This window comes from Kogia breviceps, chromosome X (genome assembly GCF_026419965.1).
Source record: "Kogia breviceps isolate mKogBre1 chromosome X, mKogBre1 haplotype 1, whole genome shotgun sequence".
In the NCBI taxonomy this organism is placed as follows: domain Eukaryota; kingdom Metazoa; phylum Chordata; class Mammalia; order Artiodactyla; family Physeteridae; genus Kogia; species Kogia breviceps.
The window spans coordinates 103,363,537-103,380,190 of NC_081330.1; the positions used below are offsets into that span (position 1 = coordinate 103,363,537).

Consider the following 16,654-nt stretch of genomic DNA (forward strand, 5'->3'; position numbering starts at 1 on the left):
CTCTAGCACTATTATTAGGGTCCACTTCACTGAACTCTGAATGAGGACAAGAATGTGTATGGCATTTTGTGAGGATTTCCCTGCTAAAGTCAGAATGGTGAAAGAAATTCAAAAGAAAACACAGGGAATTAAGGTCAAAATACACATGCAAATCCCAGGAATTTCATTTCAGCAAGAAACTGAGTAGGGCTAAATGCTAATCTTCTGGTATGATTTCTTTCTGCTGGGTAATTAGCAAAGTGTCCTGTGGACCTGGCATGTTAATTTTTGGAGTTCCCCAAACTTTTCCCCTTACCATTTGGAACCCATGCTTAGCCAGGTTATAGCTATCTAGCTGATCTATTCTATTCTTCCAGAAAGAAGTAATTCCCACTGGAATGAGGAGAGTATATAAACAGGTCTCACTCCACTTTCTAACTCTTCTTCTAATAGAAGTTTTCCTAGGAGTAAATCCTTTTCCCTATCCTAGATGAGAATACTCCTATCTACTTGCAGAACCTATGATCAGTTCCCTATAACAGCTGGAAAACACACATTTTTGGTCTAAGGAGATAGTAATTTCTCTACAGTAACAAGGAACAAACCTCCCCCTAAGGGTTCTAATGGGATAAGCAGACTGGCAAGCTATCAGCCAGCTGCTGAGAATCCCCCTGAAAAGTTAAGTTGCCTTCACACTCTCAACCACAGAGTAGCTCAGTCAAGGACTGAAGTACTAAAATAGAGAAAAGATGAGCACAAGAACTTTTCGCAAATTCCTCAATGACAACAGCTCTTTCAATATGCACACATCATGTGGGTGGGTGACAGAGGGGGAGAGGGAGAGGGAGGGAGGGAGGGAGAGGGGCAGAGAGAGAGAGAGAGAGAGAGAGAGAGAGAGAGAGAGAGAGAGAAAGGTTGGGGGTGGTGGTGAGATGAGGCCTATAATTCTTCAGCAATTTAGTCCATCTAAGCACCCAGAGTTAATGTAGTACTCACCACTGTAGCTCACTAAAAATGTTCTCAATGGGGACAAAAGGCAGTCAAAAGGATGTCACACCCTCTCCTTTACCATATAAAACAATGCCATCTGAGTGCCTTCAGTACTCACCCACGAGCAGGTGTGTTCCTGTTTATCTCCTTGGAAACATCTTTAACAAACTCATTACTGGCTTCCTTCTTGGGCTTGGCAGGTTGACTTTGAGAAGCCTGCAAAAAAAAAGGGGGGGGGGGCTGGTCTGGAGGAGGAAGCAAGGAAATGGAGAGAGAGAAAAAAAAAAAAAACACCTCAAATTACCCAATAGGTGGTTCTCATAGGAAGGTCCTGACACACATCCACACCCTGGACACCTTGTTTGGGTGTTCCCAGGAACACTGATCAAAACGTCTTACAACCAGTATGGTACTGGTGCCAACTAGTCATGATGGAAGCTAGCAGTACAGTAGTCCTGGTGCATATTAGCTAAATAGCAGCCCGAAGTGATTTCAAGATACATATGATGTAGTTCTGATCTCCAATGTCAGGCATACTGGCTGGCAAATTCTCAAAAAGATGTTTTGTAAACATCACATTCCATTTTGCCCCCATAAGATGTTCAGAGCGGGGAAAAGGCAATATAACTGGCTTTGCTGCCTGAGTATACCAAGATCAACTAGCTTTTCAGGATAGACCTCTAATACAACACTACCTGTGATACATCTATCCCATCTCACTGAGGAGATATTTATTTAACATGGGGCTCTGGAGAGCTCCATCAGAAACTCTAATCATGACTAATTCTATTAAACAGTAGAAAAGATCATGGGACTGTGAATAATGTCAGTAAAAATAATCTTAAAGGTTATGCCTTTAAAATGAAACAAATTAAATCTAATTATATTCCAAATAAATACCATAACCACACTGAAGGACAAAAGAAAGAAAACAGAAGGAAATACAAGATAATAAACAACTAATCCAAGTAAACACAGACTATATACCCTCACCATATACATCCTCACTCAGGATGCGTTTGTGGGATGGTGGAGAATATTGCAAATAAATCTGGAACTCTTTTTAATAGGTGTGTTTATTATGGTGGTGTGGAATAAGTAATTCTGAAACTCTTTTAGATGTATTATAGTATTGAGTAAATGTGTTGATGATCTTGGGAACCATGGTTCTCATTGTAGAGAAGGAACATATAAACATGGATTGAGAAATAAAAGAATGAACCCTGTACGTTTTGGAATGGGAGCTGTGTGGACTCATGATTTCTTAAATAGGTATATGTGTATATACATCTGAGTATACAGGAGTGTGTATTTGTATATATAGATATATGTGTGTATATATATATATATATATATGTTTAAGTACAGATATGTGTGTATCTATATGTATATATACATGCAGACATTTCCTAACTCTGTTTGCAGAAAGGGCAGAAAAAGCAGACACCCCAGTAGCACACCTAGCACTGAGATCTTGGTCTCTAATACCATTCCCCACTAAAAGGAACAGGAATTCTTCACAGAAATGGTTGACTCCATGGCAATAAAATAGGTACAGGAACATCCTGGAACATCCTGTTATGCTGGAAAGAAAATCCTCAAAAAAATGATTGTAGTATGTCACAAAGACACAGTAGTCAGATTAAAGGGGACCCTAGTGACCAAATCTGGGACAATTTGAGCACCAAAATAATAAAAAAACAATACTGAACAACAAACCACTGAAAAAATAGGAATTCATAAGTCTATACCAATAATAAATAAACAGGGGAGAAGGGAGGCCTCTGTTTGTAGACTGGTAAATGGGGAACAAGTTCTAGGGTTGGAAAAATCATCATAAAGATTGTGTTAGGCAAAAATCATCAATGAATGCTAAATCTAGGGGACATTTTGATGAAGAGTGGCTATTTGGAGGCTCTTAAGAGTGTGTCCCACAGATTATTAGTTGCAAGAGGGAAAAAAAATAAACAGTAAGTAATTATACAGCAGAGAAACCAGACAACATCTTGACTGGGTGATCAAAATTAACCTCACAGGTTAATGAGGGACAGATGGATGTTGTGTGCCTCCAGATGTGATACTCTAAGGACAAAACCTCACCTATACAGTACTCCAGCCAAGCATATATAACATCAGTCTAATCACATGGAAACATCAGACAAACACAAAATTAGGAATGTTCTGTTTTTAAAAGCGGGGTTGGGTGGGACTGTGTTCTTCAAAAATATCATAAAAAACAAAGAAAGGCTATGGAAGTGTTCCAAATTAAAAGAAGCTAGAGACATGACAAGTAAACGACCCTAGACTGGATCCTTTACTGGAGGGGAAAAAATGCTTATAACATTGACTTTACAAAGTCAATGGAAAAAAATGGAATATGGACAATAGATTACATAAAAACACTATATCAATGTAAATTTATAAAGTTGTTGACTGCACTGTGTTTATATAAGACTATTTCTCTAAGGATAAATAGTATATAGAGACTCTTTCTCTATATACACTGAAATACCCTAAGTACTTCATGGTAAAGGACCATGATGTATGTAAGCAGATAAGATAAAATGTTAGTAATACGTGAATCTAAGTAAACAGCATATGTGTGTTCTTTGTACTGTTTTTTTATTTTTGCAACTTTTTATAAATTTGAAATTATTTCCAAATGAAGTATAAAAAAATTATGCCTTTGTATCATCGTATCATAATATGCAACTACAACCCAACAGGGAATTCTTTCTTAGGCCCTCAAGTTGTTGTCCACTTCTGCTCTTCAAAGAGCTTGAAACAGTTTGCATTTTAATTTCACCTAAAGTTTTACAAACTCCTTATGTGTCCAGCTGAGATCCAGAATTGGAAAAGATGTGTGTTCTTGGCAGGAGAGAGGTGGAGACCCTAATCCCCAGGGTGAAACTTTCAACTTGCCATATGTGAAGGTTCAAAGCACTAATATTTTCAGATCTAAGCTCAAAGGGACCTTTACCAGTATTTCCCCATAATTCTTTCACCAAAAAATAGGAAAATAGAGATGAATATCCTACTGACAAAAAATAATTTAGGAAATAGACTTTATCTCCTCATCCACTGGCTTTGGACCAGCTCCAACAAATCAAAAGTTCTTCCCATGCTGAAAGGATAAAGGAGAGGGAAAAAAAACACTCACAGCAGACTAACTAATTAAAACAGATCAGCTCTTTCGGCAAGCCAGGACCTCACTGTGGTGAATGTTGAGGAGAAGACAGATACGGGGACATGGAAACGAAGTAATACTGACAGGAAGAAGCAAATCATCATAAAGGGAATCCCCAAAATTCAGAGAGAAAGGAGTCTTCAACCCTCAAAGAAATGAGCTCAGACTTCTTCAGAAATGCCCAACCGTGGAATGGCTTAGGTACACTGTAATGATGGAACTTTGTCTGGAAAGCACCAAAGACCATTCAAGGTGACCAGGACTTGAACGCAAAAGGGAAATGGGCTTTTTGAGCTTCTAAAAAGCTAGAGGCAGAGATTTGCTCAGGGATGTCTTGGGTCCCCAACCCTGGACAAGTATGTGGCCTAACAGATGTTGAATTCAGTTGGAGAATCAGGAGGCTCCTAGCATGTTTCCTATTAATTTATTTGTGTTTGTTCTTTATGAATGATGATATAAGCTTCACAACAAAAAAAGGACTGAGACATGGCAGGGAAGTTTTTCATATGCGGTTAGACTTTGCTTTGCACGGTGTCACTGGACTCCCATCAGGGACTCTGGAGGCCAAGAGAAGCTAGATTAAGACGGGCTGCATCTGCTCCTGATTTGTGTGCCTACCTTATTCAACCAAGTTTCTAGAGCCATGGTTAAATAAGTCAGGAAATGAATCTAACCTTACTGGTCTGTGTGGGAGGTTAGCTCTTTCAACCAATCTAGAGTAAATCTGATTACGCAGGAAGCTGTAACACAATCATACATGTTGTAATCTGCATGGGGAAAAGACTGTTTTGGCACAAAGGTGGTCACATAGCATCTAAAGAGCAGAGATACAAAGGGGAGAACTTTGCCAATGCTTATCCAATCCTGCCCAAGGGGGTAAAATATTATTTAGCAGATGTAAGAATTCTGGTAGCCACAGAAGGACACTATTATAGAGGGCACGATAGGGTTCACTAGGGTTCTCTGTATCCTAGATGAAACAGACTTCAAATCCAACATTGGGCAAGTCTTTATCTGTGAAGTGGAGATAATTATAGTATCTGCCTCAAAGGATTTTATGAGGATTAAGTGAGTGGATACGGGGCAAAATGCTTAGAATAGTGCCTGACACGTGGTAAACACTCAGGAGACATCAGTTATTATTATTTTCTAAGACCAAAGATTACCTCTGACTCAATTCTATATTCAGTGAGTAACTTTCTAACTAGTAAATTTGATTTTTTTTGCTGGCGCCTTAATAACACCAGAAGGGAGGTAACTTGGAAGTGAACTCAAGAATTCTAGCTAAAATTGAGTTTCTAGATCTCCATAATTGAAAACCAGATCATGGAACTGTGGTCATCAATGGTTCTGTACATCAGATGACATTTTTGATTGTCACTATGACTGGGATGCTGCTGGAACTTAATGCTAGGGACCAGGAATGCTGGCTGAAGTCAGTCGTACACAATAGAAAAACTTTCCTGTTCAAAATGCCCATAGTGCTTGAACTGATAAACACTGCCCTAGACTACAACGAATCTACCAAAGTACTTGCCTCCAAGGCCTACACAACCAGCTGAGCCACCTCTGGACTTTATCTAAATGCAAAACCTCAAAGTTCTCATATTTGTCTACAATTTCATACCTGATAATCACTCTTACTGCTTCCAGAGAGCTCCATCAATTAATCCAGATTGTATGTGCCAGCAGAAGAGCCACTGCAGTTTCTGAAATTGGGTCATTGATTCCAAATAAAATTGGCTCTCAACATTCTAGAGAGGGTCAGAGTTTGGTAAACTGGAAAGGTCCCTCAAGGAAGAGGTTGTCTAAACCTTATGCGACACCACGGCAGAGGATGGGACTAGCATACTCAACGTTGATGAGATCTTCAAAAGCTGACCTCTTTTTGAGTGGTCGCTGAGGTGAAGATGGAGATATCTTTGCTTGGTAATTCTCCTCTCTCTAAAAAAGTAAAAGAGGTAAATGCGTATATCCAATTGTGAACAGTCTTTTCAGGGACTTCAGGTCATCTTTGGGGCTCGGGGCGGGGGGAATGGCTGAAACTCCAAGCAACTGCAGACACCTGCAATAAACCCCAATAAAATACCACAAAAGGAAATTTTGGCACCCACTGCTTAGAGAGTCCCTGAAGGAGGTAATCATTGATGATAGGGACAAGGCTGGGAGGAGAAAAGATGACTGTCAGTGTAACTCTCAGAATGAACAAACTAGCTTGGTGAAGCTAATTTTCTCTCTTACTCCTCATGTTTATGGCTATACTAGCCAAGATTAACCATCACCACCCCCACAACCCTGCAACTCCCAGTCATTCCTTTAACATGGATGTTCCTAGGTAAATTAGTTCAACAATTTAACAAAATTTAAGTGTCTCTTATGTTAAGTAGTTGATTTAAGACATTCTCGGGGGCTTCCCTGGTGGCGCAGTGGTTGAGAATCCGCCTGCCAATGCAGGAGACACGGGTTCGTGCCCTGGTCTGGGAAGATCCCACATGCCGCGGAGCAACTAAGCCCGTGAGCCATGGCCGCTAGGCCTGCGCGTCTGGAGCCTGTGCTCCGCAACGGGAGAGGCCACAACAGTGAGAGGCCCGCATACCGCAAAAAAAAAAAAAAAAAAAAAAAAAAAAGACATTCTCAATAAGGACAATAACACACATACCTAGATACTGATCCAGGATCAGCTCTTTATTAGCTATTGACCTCGCACGAGTCACTTAGTTTCTGAGACTCAATTTCCTCATCAGTAAAATTGGAATAATAACCTACCTCATTTGAGGATCAAATAAGAGAAAACATGTTTTTAAAAAATCTATATAAACTGTAAACGGGCAGAAATAGTATTTTAAAAGTATATAGTCCAATATGTTTTTAAACCTCATAGGGAAAATTCTTTTAAGAAAGGAGTTTGGTAATTCATATTAATCCCTTTTAGTGTATACAAGGGAGAGATGGGGGAAAGGAGGAAGGGTGAATATTTTGGATCAAAGGGAGCTTCCTTTCTAGGTAGTGTTTATCTACACATGCCTTACCCCACTCCCAAATGAGCAAGACTCTCTCTGTGGGGTGAGAGGTTAAGGTAAATCACACTGTAGGGCTTTTCTGTTCCCTAACAGTTTTTATTTGGTGAAAGTCTCCTAAGTATCAGATTTCCTTTATGAATTGAGAACCCTGCCCTACCTATGTCAGAGAGTTGTTATAATATGAAGCAGAACATTGAGGTCAGACCAGTTATTTTCCCGGTTCTCCATTTACACCATGGACAGTTAGTACATGACACAGTAAGTGATCAGAAATTTAGAGAACTGGATTCATATTACAATAGAACAATCTAGCACAGTGGAGCAATCCTGAAAGAGCTGAGAAGAATTACCTCTGTTTTTTAATTGATTAAGCTAAGAAATAAGTAAACTATTAAGTCTCTTATCTAGTTCATGATAAATAATCCTAGTGGAAATAATTAGCAAAAAATAAATTAGTATTTTCTCTCAAACTGGCTAAGAAATTAACTGTTGGTCTGTTCTCCAATTCCTACTTAATATTACTGGTAGAAATAACCAGCCCCAAATAAAATCAATGGGTGAAACTGAACTCAATAAAATTTATATTTACAAAATGTGCCCTGAGAGAGTTGGATTTGGAAAAATAACTGCCACAAAAGAAAACTTACAGTGGCAGAACTCTAATCAGAAAATTTGATATGGACAAAAATCTGATCAATGTATCAAATCTTTCTTGCCAAATTTACATAGGAAAAACACATTTGGCCCCTCCAAGAAAATCATTTCAGTGAGACAAAAATGAAAATGGTTAGAAAGTGTTTATCTGTGCGGAGAGAAAACCAATCAAGGAAAATAAATTGGCCTAATGATGTTTGCTCCAGGAAACACTCTCTTAATGACAATTCATCAGGTTAGTAAAATTCTGATTAAAATATGAACGATGAGGAACATAGAACATCGCAGGGTCGGAATGACAAACTATCCACAAGGTCAAAACAGCAGGCTCAAAATGGGCCCATTCTTCAAATTTAATAGCTGTAAAAAGCATTATAATACATTTGTTGACCTAATCTTCATACTCTCCCCAGGATGTACCAAACAGCCACTTGGCAAGGTGCCTTGAGCATCTCAGAGAAAGTAAGAGTATAGATGTGATCACTAATGAGAACTGAGTATTGTTTGCTTTGGAAGGTTATGGAGGACGGCCTTCATCTTAGCCATGCATTTACGAGAAAGAAGAGTTGACACTTTCTCCCTAAGTCCTAATTTGCTCGTCTTCTCCAACTACAAGGTCTGCCACCCTTTCCCATTTTCTCAGATTAAACCACACATATTTCAAAAGATGTAGGGGTGAGGATAGGGACTGAACCAACACAGGAAGAGCTTATTTGAAACACTGTTGGGAGGGACAGCTTGCTCTAACCTTTTCAGATGCGCCATGATCACTGGGCACAATTTTGCTGGACTGAGATTTCTTAGTCTCACATCTGGAGCATTGGGGTGGCAGTGGCAGTGGCACTTCTTATGGATTCAGCAGCATCTATCCAAGGCAGGGCTGCAATCAGAAAAGGATTGTTTAAAACACCATTCACCAGAAATATCAGAATTCTCTGGAGATCCTTGAGAAAACCCAGTCTCTCTATAGCATCCCTAGGAGAAAACATACTTTGATTTAAGCAGATCTGGGCTCAAATCTTGGTTCTACCACACTTAACCATGGGCAAGTGACTTAAACTCCCTAGGCTTCAGTTATCTCATCTGTAAAATGGAGATAAGTATATGTACCTCTGCAGGGCACTGTTCAAATTAAATGAGATACTCTATGTAAAAAGCTCAGTACAGTGCCTGCCACCCCCTGTGGGCACTGGGACTGTGGCCTAGCCCCTACTTTAGCCTAGGAACACTGGGGACAAATTAATAGTTTTGCATTGAAAATAATCAAGAACATGACGGATCATATAGTACGGAGGCTCGCTGGTAGGGTTAATGTTCTTTAAAAGGCATGGGGTCCTGGCCACAGCAATTATAATGATGCTACAGAGAAGGCAAAAGAATACATTGCACACACACACACGCACACACACACACGTATGCACAACAGGCCAGAGGGTATTCAAAGGCTGCATTCAATCAAGAAACTGTAATCCAGTTCCAGACACCCAGTAAGAAAAAAATAAAGTAAAATCAAAAGATAACAGCAGAAGGAATTAACTTGTTGAAAATCACTTGACATAAAAATTTAACAGTCATTACAGACCTTGGGAGAGTCCTACCTTCACCCCACCTCAGTGTGGGATCCCATTCTACATTCCTTAAATTTCCTTTAGTTTGTGAGTTCCCAATAGTTATGATATACTTATGTATCTTACAAGCAAATACATAATTAGGAGGAATCAGTTCTTGGGTATCGAAGAGAGCCTTCCCACTCAAATACAACTGCCCTTCCAACACCACCCATATTCAGTGTCCAAATTCAACTGCATTTGACAAAGAACAGGCTTCCATAAGACAGACCCTAAAGGCAATGCACCAGATACTTCAGGCAATGGAGATACAAACACAAATAAATCATGTATCTTACCCTAGAAGTATTCACAGGCACAGCTCTAACAGTAACATAAAAATATGACAAATGATTTTAAAATGGTAGATAAAAAGTACTTTAGAAACATAATGGAAAGTCAGTAATCTTGTGGGAGATTCCATCTGGACTTAAACGACAAAAAGGTTCTCAAGTAGACAGGGGAGCTTTCCAGGCAAAGAAAGCCTGAGTCTAGGCGGAGGCTTGAACATGCAGAGCACAGCAAGTCTGGGAACATCCAAGTTGCCTGGAGTGTGGAGTATAAAGAATGTGCTGGGGAGGAGTTAGAAAGAGGCTGCAAGCTAGGCTGGGGCCACGCTGGTAAGACTGCAGAGGAGACTGCAGTTTGAGGGGAAGGTTTAAGAAAGAAGAGAGGCTAACTTGGGCTTTGCTTTGGATGGAGAATATTAAACATTTTGTTGGCAAGGAAAAGTCAGTACAAGTATGTGCCTTCACATTTACTATGTCAGTTAATCCTCCCAACAAAACTGTGAGGGTAAGCAGGGCAAGTACAATTCTTTCCATTTTATAGTCCCAGATGAGTTAAGTGACTTACTACACAGGACACATTATTAAGCAGCATAGAACACCCAGCTCTTTCCAGGGCTCTTTTCTAAAATACCATGAAGTCTCTCTGATCGTATGCAAAAAAGATTCCAAGATAGCCTATAGTCCAAAGTGAAAGGCCATAGTGTGGTAGTATGAGGAGTAATGAGGAGTTAGAATGAACACAGACTTTTAAGAAGCAATTGGGCTCCTAAATCAGCCAACTTAGCATCTTAGAGCCTCAGTTTCCTCATTTGCAAAAGAGCTATACCACCTCTTACTTGCAGAGGTATTGTGTGGCTCAAATGTAAATTTGTATGTGCAAAGCTTAACCTGGTAAGTACTCAGAATAAATGGTGTATCTTATTCTCCTTCTCTTCCTCCAAATCCAAACCTATTTTCCATCTCATCCCTCAAAACTCAGCCAAGCAGCAATAAAGCTAAATTGAGTGATCCCACCCTTAACTGCACTGTATGAAAACCACTCACTCCACTATTATTATTCACACCTCATACAATTTTTTATGGGTGACCAAAGACTCATGTTCTGAAATCTTTATCTTTCAAGCGGAAAGAAAAAATCAAACTGGAGTCAACAGGCCAGAAATCTTTCAGCTGATGGCATCACAGGTTGACTAAATCTCAGAGAAAGTAAGGTTTTTCAGATGATGGTCATGTATCACCTTCATTATCCTGAACAATAATCACTTGCTTTGGGGGACACAGACACTGACTTAAGTAACTAATTTCCCTGCCACTAGGTGGGGGGAGGCGATTGACACCACCAAAAACATGCTTTCATAAAAGAATACTCTGCAGAACACTCTCAACTTCTACCACCTACAGAACCCTTAGCCTTACTTGGACAAAAAAATTAAAATCCTTTCTACTTTCCAGACTTTCCATCTCCCCTACATACACACTGATGAGTGTTGAAGGCTCCATTGGGCATCCCAGGGCTGGTGCTGAAACCCACACAGGGGCAAGTTGGCTTGTTTAGAAGCCCAATTGCTCAGAGTCCAAAACTGTAGATCAAGACAATCTCAGGAAACAGTAGTGACTTCTTTTTATATATAAAGGCAGGTTACAGACAGCAAGACACTAGGGAGAGAAAGCAGCATGGTGTCAATGAAAGCAGCACTGAGCTGGGAAGGATGCCTAGGGTCTAGTTCTAATCCTGCCCTAGCTGGCTGAGTGACACTGGACAGGTCCCTTTCCCCTCTCCAGGTCTCCTTCCCCCACCTAATAAAAAGAGATAGTGGGACCAGAGTCTCCTCACATTTAAACCATGGTCAACGGACCAGCAAAATTAGCATCACCTGGGAGCTTGTTAGCAATTTAAAATCTCAGGCCCCGCGGTAGGCCTTACCGAATCAGGAAGTGCAAGTTAATAACCCCAGGTGATCTGTATGCACTTTGAAGTTTAAGAAGCACTGTTCTAGGATCGCTTCAACTTCTGACATTCTAGGATTCCAAGAGGACCATAGCAGAGAGCAGTGGAAAGCCAGAGTTGGAGGGGTTGGAGGTGGTGATGGAAGAGAGCCAGTAGAGACAACAAGGGAGGAAGGACACTTATTTCCATCTTCCTTCATATCCTTCAACCTGTAGTTCAAAAGATATCCCTCAAGTAGCATTCTCTAGCTTAAATATGTCTTGTGGATGAAACTGATCCTGCACAGTTTCCCTTGTGAAAAGACGTTATGTAAATGTACTCTGATTCAGGCATGTGTACTGGTAGCTCCATTTAAAAGCTGGGACCCAGTTTTGTTTTTTTTGTTTGGTTGTTTTGGTTTGTTTGTTTTTTTGCTTTGCCATTTCACCCACTAATACACACTCCCTGCCCAACCTCGTACAGGGCTCTCTCCACAGACTGCTGACTGACAGGAAAAAGCAAAGGTTTCGTGTCAGGGATCCCACGCATCCCAGCAAAAGAAGACAGTGAGTTACAAGGGACTGGAGTGAGGCTCAAGGACCCACCCGCGTGCGACACAACCGGACATTCAAGCGGGCAGTACAAGTTCAAAGGCGCCTACCTCATATTGAAATTGAGGGCAGAAGAGGAAAGACCACGGACGCAGTCCTAGCCCAGGAGAGGCCCGGGAAATGACCGGAGCTCCGCGTTGCAGCAACCGGCGTCAGTCTCAACGTACCCCGTACTCTCTCCAATCAGCCCAGGAGGCAGAGCAGTGGTGATTGGCCAGCAAGGGCAAATCAGCGTGCAGTTGAGACTTGAGCTCGCCTACCAAGGAGGGGCGGGGCTGGGTATTTTTAAACTGAACTCTGCAGCTAATTGACTTCACAACGGGGCGTGGTTTCCTGTACCCCTGGTTGGACTGGGCTGGGCTGACAAGCGGGAGGACTGGGTCTCTTTAAAGACTCGTTTTCATTTAAATAATCCTGCAGGAGGATGGCGAGAGCCGCTGCATTATGTAGTGAAGTTCAGAGCAATTAACATTAATATTAATAAGCTTTGGGGAATTTTCTGGCGGTCCAGTGGTTAGGACTCGCCGCTTTCACTGTTGTGGCCCAGGTTCAATCTCTGGTCAGGGAACTAAGACCCGCAAGCCCGCGCGGCGCGGCCAAAACGTGACTTTGTGAGGGAAGCAGAGCAGAAATTATTGCCCTTATTTTATGGATAGCCCCCAAAGTGCAGAGACCTAATAGTAGCTAACATTAATTGAGCGCTAGCTCTGTGCTAATTGCTATAAATTTTTTAATTGTTTTCAACACTGTCCAAAAAGGTAGGTACTTTTATTATTGCCGTTTTACAGACAACGAAACTGTAGCTTGCTAATTGCCCAATGTCACAATGCTACATTGTGGCAAAGCAGGTAATACAACCGATATGCTCATTCATTTCATTCCTACATTAATTCATTCATTCAACAAATAATTATTGAGCACCTGCTTTGTTCCAGGAGCTAAAATATATATATATATGAGTAACTGACGAAAGACTTGAAGAGTGTATAGCCCTGCCGTGTCTTCTGAGGAGGGAAAGAGAGAATGGAGATGCCAGGAATAAAATCTAGGAATTCCTGCATATACAACAGATACTCTACCACTAAACTACATCTTTACCCTTATTATTAGTCCATTCTCCTTTTAGTATCTCATAGCTTCTACATTAAATGGAAAATAGTCACATGATCCCAGGCCCTCTTCTCTTTTTAATATCCCTAGGTTATCACATCCAGATCCATGACTTTAAGTAGCATCTAAAAGCTGGCCCTGAACTCCAGACTCATAAATCCAACTGACTACTCCACATCTCCACTTGGATGTCTAACAGACACCTCAAACTTAACGTATTCACAACATTCACCAAACCTGATCCTTCCTCCAATGTCCCCCATTTCAGAAACTGGTACCACATCAAGCCTGTTAATCAAGCCAGAAACCTGGGTATCATCCTTGATTCAAACTCTTTTCCACCACCTTAACCTACCAAATCCAATCCTTCAGCAAGTCCTGTTGATTCTACCTCAAAAATATATTTTATATCCATCCACTTCCCTCCATCTCCACTACAACCATAGTCTCTCGATTGGACCACAGTCAAAAGCCTCCAAGCTGCTCTCCCCTTTTCCAATGTGACTCTTCTCGAATGCAAATACAATAAAATATGATCAGTCTTTTTTAAAAAAAAATATGTATCATGTCCCTCTCCTGCTTTTGTGGTTTCCCACAGAACTTAAAATAAAATCCAGACTCCTTACCCTGGCCTACAAGTCCCGCCTATCTCACTAACCTTGTCTCATACCACTCTCTTTCTCATTTACTCCATTCCAGCCATAATGATCTTCTTCCCAAACTTTGAATATACAGAAAATCCCTCTTCTCGGGAACTTTGCACATGACGTTCCCACTGTCAGAAACATTCTTCCCTCTCTTCTTTAAATTACTTTTTTTTTTCTCATGCTATAAGTCTCACCTTAAATATCCACTCTTCAGAGGGGCCTTCCTTGACCATGTTATCTAGAGTAGGATTCTTCTCCCACTCCCTAATATTTTGCCTCAGCCCCTTGCATTTCTATTTTCTTTTAATTTTTATTGGAGTATAGTTGCTTTATAATATTGTGTTAGTTTCTTGCTGTAAAGCAAAGTCAATCAGTCAAATGTATACATATATCCACTCTTTTTTAGATTTCCTTCCCATTTAGGTCCTTACGTTTCTTTTAGAGTAATTATTGCTATTTGTAATTTTTTTTGAGGCTGCCAATCATTTGGCATTTATTCTTTTTTAAAACATCTTTATTGGAGTATAATTGCTTTACAATGGTGTGTTAGTTTCTGCTTTATAACAAAGTGGATCAGTTATACACATACATATGTTCCCATATCTCCTATTTGTAATTTTTTAACCTACCTCCTCACTCAAGAATGGAAAAAAAAAAGAGTCATGTACCAAAATGTTCAATGCAGCTCTATTTACAATAGCCAGGACATGGAAGCAACCTAAGTGTCCATCAACAGATCAATGGATAGAGAAGATGTGGCACATATATACAATGGAATATTACTCAGCCATAAAAAGAAACGAAATTGTGTTATACGTAGTGAGGTAGATGGACCTAGAGTCTGTCATACAGAGTGAAGTAAGTCAGAAAGAGAAAAACAAATATCGTATGCTAACACATATATATGGAATCTTAAAAAAATGGTCATGAAGAACCTAGGGGCAGGACGGGAATAAAGACACAGACCTACTAGAGAATGGACTTGAGGATATGGGGAGGGGGAAGGGTAGGCTGGGACGAAGTGAGAGAGTAGCATTGACATATATACACTACCAAATGTAAAATCGATAGCTAGTGGGAAGCAGCCACATAGCACAGGGAGATCAGCTCCGTGCTTTGTGACCACCTAGAGGGGTAGGATAGGGAGGGTGGGAGGGAGGGAGATGCAAGAGGGAAGAGATATGGGAACATATGTATATGTATAACTGATTCACTTTGTTATCAAGCAGAACCTAACACACCATTGTAAAGCAGTTATACTCCAATAAAGATGTTAAAAAATAAAAGACTTGCATACTGAAAACCACAAAACATCACTCAGAGAAATTAAAGACCTAAAAAAATGTAAAGACATCCCATGTTCATTGGTTGAAATACTTAATATTGTTAAGATGGCAATTCTCCTCAAATTGATCTACAGAATCAATGCAATCCCTATCAAAATCTGTATACCGAAGAGTTAACATAGCAGGCCTGAGGATACTATCAATTGAAAATCCTGCTGGCAAGTTTGGCCCTTGGATAGGATCTGGGAAGTTGAATTTGGGGAGGGTTCCCTCCACCCTAACTGATAAGAATAGCTCACTGTACTTTAACTGTTTGTGCAAACAACATGGTTTCTGATGAACACCAGCTTTCCTCCTGGGACTCTGGACTTTTGGTATGTGCTATAGGCAGAGGGTGCCTGCATGACTGAGTCTCTGATGAGCTTCCTTCACAAAACAACATTTCACACATGTTGTCACAACTCTTTACTGGGAAAAGTTATGCTAAGTGAAGGAAATCGGTTACAAAAGACCACATATTGTACGATTCCACATATTAAATGTTCAAAATAGGCAAATCTATAGAGACGGAAAGTAGAATAGTGGCTGCCTAAGGCTGAAGAGGTATAGGGTTGGGGGAGCTGAGGTGTGATAGCTAAACGGTATGAGGTTTCTTTTCTTTTTTGGTGATGAAAATGTTCTAAAATTTATTATGATGATGGTTGCACAACTCTATGAGTATACTAAAAACCACTGAATTGTACACGTTAGGTGAATTACATGGTATTTGAATTACATTTCAATAAAGCTGTCATAAAAAATAACAGTAGCTAATAAAATATATTGTTCTTCTAAAAATATTCTGTTGAAGAGCGGCAAGGGAAAAACTCAGTGGAACCAGTTAGGAAGGTATTGAAATAAGCCAGGCAGTTTGGACCAACATGATCCAGTATTCTTGGCCGTGGCCAGGCACTTCTGTATGGTTCTGGGCATAGCAATTCTTGAACCACCATTACCAATGATTGTCTTTCGTTTCTTACTGAGATAGAATTGACATATAACATTATATTAGTTTCAGGTGTACACACTAATTTTCAGTTATGTAAATATCCTTAAGCACTCACTAATATAGACCAACCTAGTACTATTTCTTGCAGGGTAAATGAAAATGAGTAAAACAGCCATTCTCCTCAAGCATTTCTGTATTTGGAAAGATAAAGCTCCTAATGAAATAACTATAACACAAGGCAGAGTGTGATGAGTCCCAAAGCAATGTGAATATAAAACTGAGAAGGACTTCAGAGGACACATGCTGAGTGATTATTGTAACACCGTCGCTATTGTCATAATCACTCTGCCATCACCAA

The 16,654-nt window shown here is 40.2% G+C and overlaps 1 protein-coding gene across 1 annotated transcript in view; it reads right to left on the reverse strand.

Moving 5' to 3' along the window:
* Positions 1–16,654, reverse strand: part of LOC131748180 (G2/mitotic-specific cyclin-B3-like) — a 43,957-nt gene that overhangs the window by 26,052 nt on the left and 1,251 nt on the right. The window contains 3 exon segments of the mRNA XM_067023180.1: positions 1,088–1,185; positions 6,014–6,100; positions 8,579–8,676. Of these exon segments, the coding sequence (XP_066879281.1) occupies positions 1,088–1,185; positions 6,014–6,100; positions 8,579–8,676 (283 nt within the window).